Source organism: Myotis yumanensis, unplaced genomic scaffold (genome assembly GCF_028538775.1).
Source record: "Myotis yumanensis isolate MYYU_CA2020_CCGP unplaced genomic scaffold, mMyoYum1.0.hap1 SCAF_2, whole genome shotgun sequence".
Classification (NCBI taxonomy): domain Eukaryota; kingdom Metazoa; phylum Chordata; class Mammalia; order Chiroptera; family Vespertilionidae; genus Myotis; species Myotis yumanensis.
In genome coordinates, this window is record NW_027223753.1 from 21,922,569 (window position 1) to 21,939,660 (window position 17,092).

The 17,092-nt window shown below is 44.7% G+C and overlaps 1 protein-coding gene across 1 annotated transcript in view; it reads right to left on the reverse strand.

Moving 5' to 3' along the window:
* CSMD2 (CUB and Sushi multiple domains 2) overlaps nucleotides 1-17,092 on the reverse strand; it is a 552,912-nt gene that overhangs the window by 476,368 nt on the left and 59,452 nt on the right. The window contains exon 2 of the mRNA XM_070404687.1: nucleotides 15,695-15,911. Within this exon, the coding sequence (XP_070260788.1) occupies nucleotides 15,695-15,911 (217 nt within the window). The remainder of the gene's footprint in view (nucleotides 1-15,694; nucleotides 15,912-17,092) is intronic.

The window sequence follows — 17,092 nt, forward strand, 5'->3', positions numbered from 1 at the left end:
ATCACCCTTATCATCCCCCTCCAGTGACAAGCTTAGAAGTGAACTCAGTCTCAGGGATCATTTGACCAGTTCAGAAAAGAGATTGGTTTCTCCCACCAATGCTTTCCAGCGGCAGACCCTCCTCACTGCTCATCCTGTGCCCAGTAGGTTTCATGAATGGAGCCAGCTTCTCCATCCTATACTGGTGTCACCCACTTTGGAGGGATCTAAACACACAAGGTATTCACTCATTTATTCATCTGCTGGACAACTACTTGTTGAGCCCTGCCATGTGCCAAGCAGTGCACCAAGGGCTATTTTGTGATGATGAGCAAGACAGTCCCATGAGCTCATGAAACTTTCATGGTGGAGACACCTCAATGGGGCAACAGAGCACAGGAAGGGAAAGGGACAGACATTCAGTGAGAACCCGCAACAGGTTGAACACTAGATACAGAAACAGATCCACTCCCGGATCCTCTCAATGAGTCTCCCTCTTTAAAGGGGGAAGGGGGAAGGGGGAAGGGGGAAGGGGGAAGGGGGAAGGGGGAAGGGGAAAGGGGAAGGGGAAGGGGAAGGGGAAGGGGAAGGGGAAAAGAAACTGCCCAGGTCACAGAGCTGGGATTGAAACTCCTTCTGAGTGTGTTTGTTCATTTATTATAGAGAACAAATTGATGCTCAACAGATGGGAGAGGGGTTGGGGGATGGGTAAATGGATGAAGGGAATTAAGATGTATAAATTGCTAGTCATAACAGTAGTCACGGGGATGTAAAGTACAGTACAGGAAATATAGTCGATAACATTGTAATAACTGTTATACACCTGAAACTCATATAACATTGTATGTCAACTGTATTTGAAACAGAAGTTTAAAAACCACTTCTTCTGAGGTCCCTAAGCTCACACTGCGTCCATAAGAGGCCGTCTTTCTCCCCTGGTCCTCTGTGGGCTCTGGCCATTTTAAAAGGCCATTAAGAGACACTCCCAACAATGTGCTTCACTTATTTCACAAAAGAAAGACAAAAGTGACAGAATACCATCTGGTCTCAGGGGTGTGATCACATTTGGAGAAAGGAGGGAAAAGGAAACTTTTCCACGGAAGCACAGCAGCCAGGAGCACGATTTAGACAAAGGTGTAAGAATTTAAATACCTTATTTTTCACTTGACCAGCTCACACACATTTGTGCAATATAAACCTTCTCAGACTCCATTCTGACAGCCAAGTACCCAGGAGGTGAGTCAGTCTGCTTCTTATCGCCACCAGACTTTGAAAAGGCCACCTCCCCCTTCATAATTACTCCAGGCAATCAGCACCAACTGATCAATCAAACAAAGAAAATTGCAGGTTTGAAGCTTTAATTAAATCTATCCGGCACTATCTAATTAAAGAAAATCTTTACTCTTCTACATACTCCAAAATAGACGGAACCTGCTCCTTCGGGGTTCTGGAAATAATCTGCCATGGCGAGGTCTCACCCAGCTTAAGTTGGAGGAGCTCCGCAAAGAGAAGACAGCTTCTCCGGTCTCCTTTCCTTTAGGCCCAAGTTCAGGTAAATTCCAGTTTGGGGGTGAGGGGAAGGCGGGGGCTGTGGAAGAGGAATCACATCCCTGGCAGGGTTCCTCTCATCCATAGATGCCCTTTCGGACCACGGGCTCCTTGTTCAGGCTGCCTCCTTCCATCACTGGACCAGTAGCCCATGTGGCAGGGCAGCACTGCTCAGAGCAGGGATACTGAGAACTCGGCCACCTCTTATTAGCTCGGTGCTTATTCCCTATTCTGAACCACAGCTCTCTCTTCTGCAGAATGGGACCCCAAAAGGTATTTATTGGATTCCTGGCTCTTAAAGGGTGGAGTCCTACAGCTGGTGGCTATTTCTAAACCCACCTTGGTCTGCAAGAACTCCTCTTGCTTCCTTCTCTCACCTCCTAAGAGCCTTCACAGATTTCTTGCTTTCTGAATTTATCTATGGACTATAATGAAATCCTGTTATGAATGAAATACAGCTAGGCTATTGGCGCCAGGATCTGTCACCTTTCCCCTCCACTGCATAGAGTTTATACAAGTCGAAGATCCACCTTGCCTGTGATGTGTGGCTACAGGATGCTGGAGAAGACAGAGGTTGGATGCGCCTCCACTGATTGGTCAGGGCATCACAAAGCCCCCAGACCACTAGCTGAGAGCCCTTTGGGACAAAATCAATTTTGTCTTCCTTCCTTTAAGACTGCTTGATGAGGCCACCAATGCTCATTAGGGGACAAAAGTGGTGATGGTGGTGAGGAAGAGTGAATCAGGAGGGACAGGAAAAGCCCATCAAGTGCAGAGAAGCTCGCCTACATAAACCTTGTGAAGACATGTTCTCCTTCGAGCAGAACTGAAAACACTGTACTGCCAGCCTTCAAGGTGCTCAGGGGCATCATAAATTCCACCCAGACCGTATCTTCATCACCTTCATCATGTTACCCTGGGAACCAGGGAGGAGAGCTCTTGGGGGACAGGTGCCATACATGTGTCTGAGTGTTTCCCATGTCACCTTAAGTTACCATTGAATATGTTTTCTCACTCTTAAATTTCCGTAATGAAATCTGCTGGGCCCTGAGAAAGGAAACACAACCCAAGCCCTGGAGCCACCTGAAAATAGGTGGAGACATCACACTCACCTTGTTTCAAGTTTTTACTCACTTTCTTTGGGAGCTTCCTTGGCCACTCTATTAAAATCCTACCCCTTACACACCACACTGTGTATTTTCCCTGATGTGTATTTTCCTCTTAGTCCTTATCTAAGTAACTTTCACAATGACTAGAATCTGTAAGACTGAAGGCAAAAGGAACTGCACATAATCACCATTCTCTAGTTACAAACTTCCCCATTGGGTTACAGTTTAATGATCTGATACCCTACACACGTACCCTAGACTTAAACAATTAGTAAATGGATGGTGGGAGCGCAGTTCCTCACTGTTAGAGTGGAAGGTTCCAGAACAGCAAGGGGAAGAGGCTAGAATAATCCATGAAATCTGCTGGTAATGGATGAGAGTTGGAAACTTCAGTATCAACTCCTGTTTAGTTGAATTTAGATAGATGGATACAGATAAAAATGTACAGGTATGTGTAGATACATGGGTTAGTGTATGTACATCTATTTCCTTGCTCTGTCAATGATACCCAAATAGTAATGAGTATACCCAGTGCCAGATCTTGGTTTCTAAGACCATTTTTTCATTAAAGGAACCAAAGCTCATGTGTCCAACAGCAGCAATAACACCACCAATAATGAAAACTGACAACGAAGGGGAAATGTCAAAGGAAACAGGAGCTCCCAATGGCCAAAGCAATTTAAGCAACAAAATAAACTAACATTGGATTATAAACCAAATTACAAAATTAATACCCATGAATCCATACTGATATCAATAAATCAATGAATGTAGGAAAAATAGATTTCTCCTATAGAAGAGTTCCAAATAATTTATGTAGATACTCTACCCTACAGATGAAGCATAACTTTACTCCATAGGTGTGGGCTGCACATAAGTGACTTCCTTTCAAAGAGGACATGGAGGGGGAGTAACTTTACAGTGGAGAAGGCTGACCAACACAACCTCAGCCAGGTGATCAAGGTCAACATTTTCAGGGATAAGTCATGTTGATAGTATGCACCCCTGGTATGATGTAATGAAAATGTGATCTTCCTTCTAAAACACATTACTTCAGCCTAATCATGAGAAAAACATCAGACAAATCCCAAACAGAAGGCTATTACACAAAATACCTGACCAGTGCTCCTCAACACTGTCAGTCATCAAAATCAAGAAAGTCTGAGATACTGTCACAGCCAACAGGAGCCTAAGGAGACGTGACAACTGAACATAATGGACTATCCTGGATGGGATCCTAGCACAGACATCATGTAAAAACTAGGGAAATCTGAATAAAATACAAACTCTAGTTAATAACAACATATCAATATTGATTCATTAACTGTGACAAACATACCATACAAAGGTAAGATGGTAATAATATGGGAAGTCTGGGTGAGAGGTGTATAAGAACTCTCTGTACCATCTTCACAACTTTCCTATAAATCTAAAACAATTTCTAGTTATTTTAATTAAAAGTTTGTTGTTTAAAATGTGAAAAATTAAAAGATCCCCTCAGTTCCGGTATTAAGGACATGTTGATGGTGATAGAGGCGATAGCAGGGAGGCCAGTTTTGATAATCAAGGCAAGAGGTGCTGGTGGCTTGGACCAGAGTGGAAGTATTTAGAAGAGGTGAGCTTTGGATAGGATAGTGATGATAAAACAACCAACATTTACTGAGTGCTTGCCACATGCCCAGCATCTTCACATAGCTTGTGCCTTGTACGGTAGTTGAATCTTCACATCGTCCCTGCAACGTATGTGCTACTAGAAACCCAACTTGGTGGTGCAGAAACTGAGCCTCAGGGAGAAGTGACTTCCCCAAAGTAACAGAGCCAGTGAGAAGCGGAACAATGACTTGAACCCAAGTGCACTGGTTCCACAGTTTCTCTCCTAACCACCACACCACACTGTGTACTCATCTGGGGCTGCAGGGGATGAGATGGGGGTCAGGACTACAAGCAGAACCACATTTTGGTGCTAAAAAGAATCCACTAAAAGTCAGAAGCACAAAAACTGCTTCAAAATATATTGCACCTATGGGGCAATGGCCTAAGCTTTAGGCACAAAGGCCAGACCATCCAGGAGCTTCATCTTCCCAAAGCAAACAAGACCAAGTGTCAACTCTGGAAAGCTATGAACTGTGCTATCTGGAATCCTCGTCTACTTCTAGGTTCTAAAATAAATTCCTAAATACCAACACTCAAGTTTGCAATGGCTCTATGGCTAAGGAGACACAAGCTACAAAGACAGATAAACCCCGGACTCTCAGAAGTCTAAGTCTGTGTACAAGCTTATGTTTCACTAATGTAAAATCCAGCCAATCAGCAGCAGGTGGGGGAGGGGGCAGGTTCTACTGCCTAAAGTCATCCAGGCATCCAGATTTCTTACAGTTCCTGTCTCCAGGGAAAAAGACAAAGCAGAATTATCTCAGAGGTGCTTTTCTGGGCCAGGCCTGGGAGGGGTGTAAATTACCTCTGTCCACTTTCTACTGACCACTAAACTACAGCACCATCTAGATCAGCGGTTCTCAACCTGTGGGTCGCGACCCCTTTGGGGTTGACGACCCTTTCACAGGGGACTCCTAAGACCATCGGAAAACACATATATAATTACATATTGTTTTTGTGATTAATCACTATGCTTTAATTATGTTCAATTTGTAACAATGAAATTGGGGGTCACCACAACATGAGGAACTGTATTAACGGGTTGCAGGGGCACGGCATTAGAAAGGTTGAGAACCACTGGTCTAGATGCAAGGGGGTGAGGGCTGGGAAATATCATCCTGGCTGGGCAGCTGCTTCCCTCAGACAACTCTACAATGTGGAGGAGGAGCAAGAATGATCCACACTGCTTAACAGGCCACTGGAAAATAAATTCTGATGCCAAAGACAAATGGTGGAACTGTTGAAAGTGCCAAGAGCAGTAACTGCATGGGCAGAAATAATCCGAGAAGATCAGAGTGTTTTACAGCCCTCTGCACACATCTCCGGCATCGCTCAATCACACCATTTCAGGGCTGGAAGAGGCTTTGGAGTTCTGCTAAACTTAAGTCCTCAATTTACAAGTCAGGAGAATGCCGTTGGCCCCAAGAAGGAACAGGACTAGGTGAAAACCAGAGGCAATATATATATATATATGTAAACTGAGAACTGGTTTTCTTTTCAATAAGAGAAGATGAGCTCAATACTTGGGAGGTATTAGTTGGGTGCCATTTCTGCAGACAAAGAAATGGAGTAAAGTCTGGAGTTACATGTCCAAACTTGCCTACACCATGAGGACAACATCCCCAGTTAGGAGAGTCCCTTGCACAGCACTTTCTGATATTCCCAAGGTTCAGGGAACAAGGGTTAAGGATATAAAGGAGACACTTTCTTATCTCAGCAACAGCCCTCTGGCTACCACCTGCAGCAAAGGCCAGATGAGGGCCATGGAGTGGCCAATTCCATTCTGGGGGAAAGTCGACTCTTTGACCAACCCTGGTGACACTGTGGACAGGACCCATCATGGGGAGGGGTTTAGGCAGCACAGGCCTTTTGCCTGAGACTCAGGCTCCAAAGTGCCTTAAATTTTGGCTGCTATTAACTAGCAGATTTGGCAAATGAGCAAGGTAAGGTTTTACTACAAAAACAGACTTTGACCTTGAACCACAGGGTCCAACCCCAACCACATTTGCTCATACCCACCCTTTGGCATCCGGTGATGGAGCTCATGGATGCCCCCTGGGTCACTGCAGTGGGTGTCCCAAGCCCCAAGCCAGGCAGACCCTGCTTCCTCCCCTTCGGTAACCCCCTCATCCCTGATGTGGCTGTGCCAACCTGTGTAAACTTGGTATCAGCAGAATCTAGGAGTTTGAATACAGCTGCCCAAGGCATGTGGCTTCTTAGAGATTCAGTTTTCTTAGAAATCAAACTGAAGGCAATATTCTTACCTCTGGGAAAATTGTGAGGATTAAATGAGAGATGGCCCATAAGCACCTGGTACACAACAGGTAAATATTTATTCCAACCTCCCAACCCTCCTCTGGGTCTGTCTACCTAAGGCATCACAGCTCATGGTCCTAGACGCAGCGGTTCTCAACCTGTGGGTGGTGACCATCAGAAAACACATAGCATATCAGATATTTACATTATAATTCATAACAGTAGCAAAATTACATTTATGAAGTAGCAACGAAAATAATTTTATGGTTGGGGGTCACCACAACATGAGGAACTGTATTAAAGAGTCACGGCATTAGGAAGGTTGAGAACCACTGTAGGATAAATAATGCCCGCCCCCCCCCCCCCCCCCCCCACAATTCTGCAGTGTTTTTGGCCCAGCATTGTTCCCACAGTAGGAGTCAGCAATCTCACTGGGAACCTCCGTGAATCCCCCAAGCTTGCCTGGTGAAACACCATGAATAACACCAAGGGCGATAACTCAGAAAGACAGGCTGCTGCCCTGTCCCAGGCAGCCCTGTCCAGCAGGCTTTGGCCTCTCCATTCTTCAGATGACTCCTTATTAATCACAGATAACTTTCCTGATTAAATACAAAGCTCCTACCAACAGGTTTGCCTCCGGACGGCAAATCTGCCGGCATTTAGGATGAATCAAACATATTTACTTCTCAGATGTTAGGGTTTTGATAAAATCCATAATGCCTTTGGCCTCAAGCCCTCTTCCTATTAATTATTAAACCCTTGTGTGTTTCGAGGGTAATTGAATCCATGTTTCTAATTAGTTTACACTTAATTCATCAGAACAATTTTTAAAGGGCTGATGGATGTCCCAATAAGCCTCATGGGCAGTTTAATGAATCTGTAGTTAAAAAGAAATTGGACACACACCAAACTGTTAACAGCGGTTACCTCCAGGGAGCGGGGCTGGGACAAGAAGGCACTTGCGTTTTTTACTCGATACACGACTGCATGGCCTGACTTTTTAGAAGTAGCGAGTTCCCGTTATTTCTACCATTTTAAAGAAACTGCTTAACAAGGAAAATGGAATGAATTTTTAAAAAGGAAATGAAGTGAATGCAAATGAGTCCCACGCAGTGAGAAGGCTTCTTGGTGTGGAGCAGAAAGCCTGGTTTCTGGCTGCATGAGACCCACTGCTCCATTAGCCACTTAGCAGCTTACAGAACTGAGACGTTTACTAAACCCCTGCAAAGAAAATTAATATCCCCCATCTCATGGGTGGGTTGTTGAATTATTTTAGATAACACATGGAATGCCTGGTTAAGACTTTTTGGTATGTCCCTACTTCCCTTAGGATACATCACAAACTCCCCAGCATAGCATATAGGACCCCTAACGATATGGCTCCGCCACATACCCACCTCCCACTACACCCCAACCATTGTCATTGAGCTCCCTGCCTTTCTCTTGTTTTGCCTAGGCCTGTGCACACACTATTCTCTTGGCCTGAAACTCTCTCCCCATCCCTCCTTCCATGCCCTATCAGGGACCTAATTTCCTCCAGAGAGCATTCATTCATTCACTCCATAAATATTTGTTGAGCACCTACTATGGAACCAGGCCCTGGAGACACAATGCAGAGTAAAACAGAAATAGTCCCTGCAGTCAAGAAGCTTGCAGTCTTGTCGGAAATGAGCACAAATCCAATTATCACACACATGCACATGTAAAACCATGAAGGATGGATGTGTAATCTGAGGGGTTATCATCACAGGAGGGTTTGACTAGATTGAAAATTAGAGTTGTCTCAGAGGACCTGCTGGGTGAGAAAGTGATTAGTAAGTTGAGATATGAAGAATGATAACTAAACAAAGGGTAGGTGGAGGGAAGACATCCCAGGCCCCCAGATCAGAATCTACAAAGATCTCCTCAAGACTAGGTCAGATTCCTCAGTCACAGCATCATGGACTATCTGTATTGTCTCCTTTAAGAGATCATAAATTCCTTGAAATCAGAGGCTGTCTTGTTAACTGCTGTATCCCCAACACTTGGCATTCCTGGTAGGCATTCAATACATCTTAAATAAATAACAGTGAATGAATGAATGAATGAATGAGTCCAGCATGGTGTCTGACCCATTACAGGTGACCAGTGTCATCATTTCTTCTTTCTCCTCTCCAGTGTCCTCTCTCTGCTTCGGTCCTAATCAGGGATGCTCCCTCATCCCATGGGTCCTTCCAGCCGCCTCCAGCCTGCAAAGCTCATTCTCAAGGAACTCTGGGGTTGTCCTCCCAGGACAACCCGACTGATATACAAGGCACACTTTTTAAGGAATCCAACAGACAGGTTCTTTAGGGGCCTCTGCTGTGATCTGTATTCATAAGACGGTAAATCTGGCAAATTGGGTGAATTTTTTACAACTTCCAAACAGGTGCCTAACGCCAGTTGAGTGAAATCTGCAACTAGCTCCAAATGACTAACTGCGTTCCACCTTAGGCTGATGACAGAATGTGTATTGCCAGTAATTGAGGGAACAAGTGGTAGTGCTTCCCATAACGTGAGCCCAAATGTCTAAATTAAGGGATGCTTAGATGTGCTTAACTGGTGCAGTCATCACCGGCGCCCTATCAACCCTCCAATGTACAGTGATGCAGTTTATTAGCAATGTCTCCATAGATTATGCTCGCTGTGTTCCATTAGAAAACTTCATTTCATATTAAACTGCAATGCAATCGGACGTCTGCCAGCATGGGAAGGCCATCTCATTGTGCGAAAGCAGAGATGGGATTGTTTCCGTAATTCATCCAGGCCGGGCTGACACTGCATTCTCTGGAAGGCTCTTTGTTCTTTCCTTGCTAATTTTCAAACTCCTACAGGCTTCCCGGCCTTCAGGACCAGCTCCTACTCCCATTTCCCACCCTGATCCATTATGCGAAGAATCTGATCAGCTTCTATTGTAAATTTAATTTCAAGCAGCCAGACGCTGCCTCCTGGCACCCTGGGATGCTGCTGCTTGTGAATAGCTCTAGATGAAATGTGAGATGCTTTCAAGAAGATGGCGATGAACCCCTGGTGGAGAAAGGGAGTCACTGGGAGATGAATGGCATCTGCATATAGAACAAGCTGTGCACAGTGTGCCCGCTGGCACCTCTTCATGAACGATGCCAGGTGCAGCGTTCAGTACCTTGCATTGCTGAGAAGCCTCCCTTTCTCAGAGGAGGACACTGAGGTTCAGGTGGGTTGACTCATTTGTCCAAGGTCACCGACACAGAAATGAGATTAGAATCCAGGTGTCTGACACTAAAGGCCTTGACTCCTCAATCAACTCCCTTGGGATTCCTCAACCTTAGCACTGCTGGCATTTGTGGTGGGAGGCTGTCCCCTGCCAGGTAGGATGTTTAGCAGCATTCCTGGCCTCTACCCTTTAGATGCCACAGCCTCTCTCTAGTCTGACAGCCCAAAATGTCTCCAGACATTGCCAAATGTCCCCTGGGGCTCAAAACTGCCTTCAGTTGAGAGCCACCGCTCTATCTCATGACTTATAAATTCACTTGCGTTTGTGTGTGTGTGTGTGTGTGTGTGTGTGTCTTTTTGCTTAACTGTGTTTTATTTTTTTCTACAAATATTTAAGTATTCCTTTTGTTTATGTATCATCACAATTCAAAGCAGTTTACGTACATTATTTAATTTAATTCTATGAGATAGATACTGATATACCCACTTCAGAGATGAGGATACTGAGGATGAGAGTCGAAGTGAAAAAAGAAATGCATTAAAAATGTACAGAAAGCAGAATTACAAAACTTATACCTGTCAGTCAAGTCATTGACAATAAACACAGAAAGCCTACTGCAGGCTTCCTGGTGGCTGTCCCCACAGATGGGCTACCATGGGATCAGTAATGCTACCCAGAGGGAATGTCTTCCTGTGAACCCAATCCCTGAAGTCTAAAAAGTCTAACGGTTGAGCCACAGATGATATGTCAAGACAGGCACCAAAGTCCTCTACAAACAGTCTGAGTTTCTAGGTCCTGAGAACAGAAGGGCAGGGGAAAATGCAAATAATGTCTGTGGAGCACTATGGGGTCTGTAGCAGGTGGCTCACATGCTACAACCCTGTCAGGCAGGTCAGTGTCACCTCTATTTTATAGATGAGGCTCAGAAAGGCCAAACTTGGGCAGGTCACAGAGCAAATAAATGCAGAACCGAGCTGCATATAAATCTAGGCCTGTCCCCACTGTACCCTACTGTCTCCTGGGAAAACACTGTGACAGGAGGTGACCTACCTGTTCTGCCAGATGAATGAAGGATAACGTCAGTGCGGCAAACAGCCTGATAGGCTGAGAGAACACATTTTACTGGAAACTAGATTCACTGGGCCAATATGGTTTGTTTTCTGCTTCCAAGTCAGACACTGTGGAGTCAACCTCCACCCCTTCCTTTTTCTTATTCCCACTCCACAGTCCCTATAAATCCACCCTTAACTCCGGGGGCAACGCTTTCCCAGAACATCACACAAATCCACAGCATCTCCTCTCCTCGTTGTTCCACTTCAAGCGCCACAGTCTCTTGCCTGGCCTGTCAGTCACTAGTCTGGCCCCCACCCCAGTGGGTTTTCCATACTGCAGCCAGATTGTGCCAGAATCCTTCACTTAAAAACCTTCATTAGAAGAGCACCTGCCAAACACCTAGAGCTAACATCATAGTTAATGGGAAAGACTAAATGTTTTAAGATCAGGAACAGGACAAAAATGTCCACTCTCACCACTTCTATTCAATGTTGTACTGAAGGTTCTATCCAGTGCAATTAGGGAAAAAAAGATTTAATTAAAAGCAACTAGATTGGAAAAGAACTAAAACTGTTTTTATTCAGAGATATAAAAAACCATTAGGACTATTAATGACAAGTTCAGCTAGGTCACAAGATATAAGATACTGTATTTCTAGATATCCAAGAAAATTTAAAAATTAAATTAAAAATAATTCTGTATATAATAGCATCGAAAAGAATAAAAATCTTAAGAGAAATGTCCATGTCAAAATGGAGAGGCAAGACAATACATTAAGCTCCCCTTCAACCTAACCCCCTAAATTCTCATGGAAATAACCTAAGGTTTATAAAAAGGGAGACTGTATGTCCATGTTGGAAACTAGGAAAGAGAGAGATGCCTACATGCTACAATCACTAAGGAATTTCTATAAGGTGCAATACCAGAGACCTGATTAACAAAAAGGCTAACTAGACAAGACATTGACAGAGAAATACAGTTTAAGCCCTGGCTGGTGTGCCTGACAGGTTGCTGCTTCAATTTCTGGCCAGGGCACATGCCCTGGTTTTGGGCTCAATCCCCAGTAGGGAATTCAGGAGGCAGCCTATCAATGTTTTCCTTTCACATCAATATTTCTCTCTCTTCCCCTTCCTTTTTCTCTAAATAAAAAATAACACAGTTTAAAATGTGGTCTGAAGTAACTTTAACTACTAGAATAAAAATCACAGAAAAGACAAAGAAAACTTACACTTGAAGACAGAAAAGGAAAAGACTTAAGAAAGCTAAAAAACACAAAGCACTAACTATTATACAATTACACAAAAGAGCAAGTATATCAGTTAGCACAAAAAAATATGAGTGAAATAAACTTTCCAGTTAAAGAATAAAGACTCTCAGGAAAGATTTAAAAATAAAAATCCAATTATATCTTGTACTAAGAAATACATCTAAAACAATGACATAGAAATATTAAAAATAAAGAAAGTGGCAAACAGGGACTCGATAAATGCAAAACTAAAAGAAAATAAAGGTGGTAATATTATTATAAAAGTAGAAATTTAGGTAAAAAACCTTTGGGGATAAACATAATTTTTATATTGAAAAATATATGTAATTTGCTCTGAAGATCTAATGCTAAAAATACATGCTGAAGAGTACACCACCAAAATATATAAAATAAAACTTAGAAATAAAAGGATGAATTGACAAAAACAATAGGAAAATGTAAAATCAACACACTGATTGTCCTTGACAAATATCATCTAGACCAGCGGTTCTCAACCTGTGGGTCGCGACCCCTTTGGTGGTCGAATGACCCTTTCAGAGGGGTCGCCTAAGACCATCCTGCATATCAGATATTTACATTATGATTCATAACAGTAGCAAAATTACAGTTATGAAGTAGCAACGAAAATAATTTTATGGTTGGGTCACAACATGAGGAGCTGTATTTAAAGGGCCAGAAGGTTGAGAACCACTGATCTAGACAATAAAGAAGATATTAGAAAAAATAAATAATACTAAAAAGTTTTACCCTTCAACCAAAGAATCTACTTTGGTTTTTTCAAATACTCATAGAACGTTTACATAAAAATGATCTTATACTGTGAAAATAAAAGCAACAAATTCTCCAAAGTAGAAATCATAATCCGATTAAAATACAATTCAACTGAATAGTAATTTTTTAAGTATAAAAAAGTTTACTGGAAAGTTTTAGGAAAAATCTCTAGAGTCAAGGAAGGAGCAAAACTGCAATTAGAGATTCTTTCTACAATAATGACTATCCATCAAAATTCATGGGATATGGTCAAAGTTGTACTTAGGGGAAAATGTTTCTTAATGTTTTGATTACCAAACAGGAAATAATGGAAGTAATTCAATTCACAAAACCAGCAAAAGAGCAATATCAGCCTAAGGTGAGTGAGAGAAAAGAATGAATAAAGATAAAAACAGAAATCAATAAGTTAGATAATAGGGAAAGAATAAAATTGATAGCCCTAGAATTGGAACTTTGAAAAGACCCATAAAACAGGCAAACTTCGGCAAGACGAACTGAATAAAAAGAAAAACACAAATGCACAGGAGCAGGTGCAAGACAGGGGGTGTGATCCCAGGTACTGTGGGGATAGGAACGTTTCCTGGGGGAACTATATGTAATGCTACACGGCTACCCTTGACAATCTCCATAAAATAGATGACTTCCTAGACAAGCATACATAGAGAAACTGACTCCTCAGTAAAAAGGAAGTCTGAGTAGAATAATAACCATGTGAGAACATAAAAGAATTCACAAAGATCCAAGGGTCCCCACCAAACACACTTGCTATCCCCGCTGCAGACCCAAAGGAGTGTCATTCCAAACCCTTCAAGGAGCACATTTTTCATGCTGTTTGGATGGTCCCCCTCTGTGGCCATCTCCCCACCGAGGGTCCTCGGAGGTGTGAGCGCCTCTGCTCCAGGGGTACTGAGAGGCAGAGCTTTCTCTCCAGCCTCCCCCTTGGCTGAGCCTGAATGCCCTTGGCTACTTCTGAAATAAACTGACATGAGCAGATCAGGAAGGTGACACAGAGGAACCCAAGCAAGGATGGCCCAGTGAAGGTACAAACCCTGGGAGCCGCCTCTTCCTCAAACATGGCTGGTTGGCAAGCATGGGCAAAGCGGGGGCCAGGAACACAATCCAGGGCCCTCCCCTGCCAGGACCACCTCCCAAGGTCATGAAACCCCCACCTTCCAGGCGAGAGCAATCCCCACCTCTGGTGAGTCTTCTAATACTTCACTCAGAGCCAGCAAACCCCAACGTCAGGAAACAGAGGTCTGACTACATGTGTGTGGATGCTGCTTTAAAAGAAAGGAAAGCTGGAATAACCCCAGTAGGCAGAGCTGGAAAGTTTGCCTGCAGGGTCCATACCCCAACCAAGCAGCCCATTAGCCTATTTGGACGTTTTATCTTTCAACATTCATTTGACATTCACCACCAGGCAATGCAGGTGCCCTACATCGTGTCACCTAAGGTCAACATCTAATGTGAGGACTCCCTCCCCTGTGACCTCATCCAGTCTCATGGTCTTAAGCACTACCTAGCACCGATTTCCTTGAACTCTAAACTCACTATTCAAGCCCATTCCTGTCTCTCTCATTAGCATGTAACCTCTGTGAAGACAGTGGCTTTGTTTTGCTAACAGCTATATTCCCAGCACCCAGGTCAGTGTCTGTCACATAACATGTGCTCATGAAATATTTGTGGAATGAATAAGGGCAGGGAGGACTCCAGTCCCTTCATCCAAGTTGCACTGAACACCTACTGTGTGCCAAATCCTGCTGAGCCCAAGGGAGATGAAAAAGACCAGTCTGGTCTAAAACAAACTACTCGTCCATGGAGCCCCAGACACCCCAACCTCTGCTGCAGGCTTGGCAGTCTCACCTCTGCACTGCCCAGAGAGGGCAGGTTGCCAGAGAGAAGAGGGCTGGGGGGGAATTGCAAATACTGTCTGTAATCCTGCTCCAGGCATCTTCAACAAAGCCTTGAGGTTAAGGATTTGGCAGGGACCCCTCATTAATTAGTACCCCGAGCTCCCCGGGACTTGGCTGGTTGGCTGGTAAGCCATTAACCCTATGGCTTCCTGGGGAGCCCAAAGCCTGGCAGGCAGGACCAGGACAAGGCTTGCAATGAAGCAGGGCAGGCTACCATCAATCAAACCTCAGAGTGGCAACTCTGGAGCCCTTACGGCTGCCCAAGGAAAGTCTCCCCTTTCTGCAGAGGCTGTTAGCTTCCATCCCTGTCTCCCTCCTCCATGTGAACCCCCTGCTTGGGAGGCAGCTCAGGGTTACAGGAAAACAGTCTCGCCTTCTCCATGGTTTTCTCTTCCATCGCCTGCAATGAGGTTTGAGAGAGTGGGATCTTCCTCAGATTTCTGATTCTATACCCATAGCCACGACCACAAGGTTTGTGGCCAAGGCAAAATGCAAAGCAATTTTCAACAAAGTATTAATGGTTTTCAAGTAGAGGATACAAGACACAGCCACTATTATTAGCCTTCAACTCATATCTGCAGGGTCCAAGGGGGGAAAATTAATTGCAAATAATATACACCAACAGATATTCATATATACAACATATACACCCAAAATCTGTTTTAAGAGAAAAACTTGAATTTCTCTATAACCCTTTTATGTCTTCTGTCGAGTCTTCCCAAATATCCAACTCATCAACCCTGTCCATTGAGCACTTCAAATCAGGAGAAAGAAACTGGGAAATATAAAGAAACCCAAGGAGTTGAGGGCAGGTCTCATTAAAAGAGAGGGTCTTTGTTGATTGACCATAAACCTTTCACCCAAGTGGGTTCCTCCTCTCAGCAAGCTTGGCTCAGGGCCCAGCTACATGCTGCGGGGAAGAGACGGGTGGTACCTGGTTCGCAGGTTCTCTGGCTGGGGTGGGCCATCAAACACCGACAGAACATCGAAGTCCTCCTCCAGGGCAAAGGACTGGAAGACAAGCTGGATCCTGTGCTGATCCTCTGCGGTGATGGTCCATGTGCAGTTGGCGTAATTGGGGTAACCGTATGGGAACCCTGGGCTCTCAACTGTCCCATTGGGACCCTGCAGTTGGAACGTGCAGTTCTGGCCTGGGAGAGAGAAAGGGAGCAGTTCAGTGTGGCCTGGAGAACTCCTAGAAGCTTCCAGAGAGACAGGAGCACTGTGTTAGATAATCATGAACCCGCTTTTCCAAGTGCGTCCTCGATGCCAGCCCCACGCTTGTCACAGAGGGAGGGAAGACGAGTGGCTGACACTGAGTGTGAGCCTGCTATGCCGCCTACCGTCCAGGTGGTACAATGAGCATCGTTGTGGCCAAGCCTGAGAACAACTCTATGAGGTAGGACACTAAGGCTCAGAGAGAGTGGACAATGAAAGGACAACCAGACTAGGCAGCACGTGGACTTCCCGTTTACATTATATGCCAGAGTGAGGATTTCAACCTTCTGCACCTTCCACAGCCTCCTGACTCTGCAGGCCCCTCATCTCACCTTCTATCTTCTCTCTCTTCTCACTCTCCATCTACACTAATAAAAAACAAACATGCAAATTGGCCATACCTTCGCTATGCCTTAAGCCACACCCACCAGCCAATCAGTGACTATATGCAAATTAACCCAACCAAGATGGCGGCCGGCAGCCACGGAGCTGGAGCAAGCAGGAGGCTCGGTTGCCCCAATGATGGAGGAAGCCAAGCTTCCCAGCTGCCACGGCCAGCTCTGAGCTCCACTCAAAGCAATAAAGTTTCAATTATAGAATGTAAATAAACCCCAGATACCTGCTTTCAGCTAGCCGTGGCCATGGAGCTGGAGCGAGCAGGAGTGGGTTGCCCCCGGCAATGGAGGAAGCCAAGCTTCCCTCCCGCCCGCCCTGGCAGGCTCTGAGCTCCTCTCAAGACTACAAAGTTTCAATTATAGAGGATAAATAAATCCCAGAATTAAAAAAAAAAAAAAAGAAAGAAAAAGAAAAAAAGGAGAGGCTGGGAGCTTCCATCACAGGGGGGTTGGCCAACCTGAAAATGGCCCTCAGCCCCTCACCAGGCTGGCCAGGCACCCCAGTGGGGACCCCCACCCTGAAGGGGGTGTGACCAGCCTGCAAACACCCATCAGCCCCTCACCCAGGCTGGCTAGGCACCCCAGTGGGACCCCCACCCTGATCCAGGACACCTTTCAGGCAAACCAGCCAGCCCCCACCCATGCACCAGGCCTCTATCCTATATAATAAAAGCGTAATATGCAAACTGACCCTAACAGCAGAAAGACTGGGAATGACT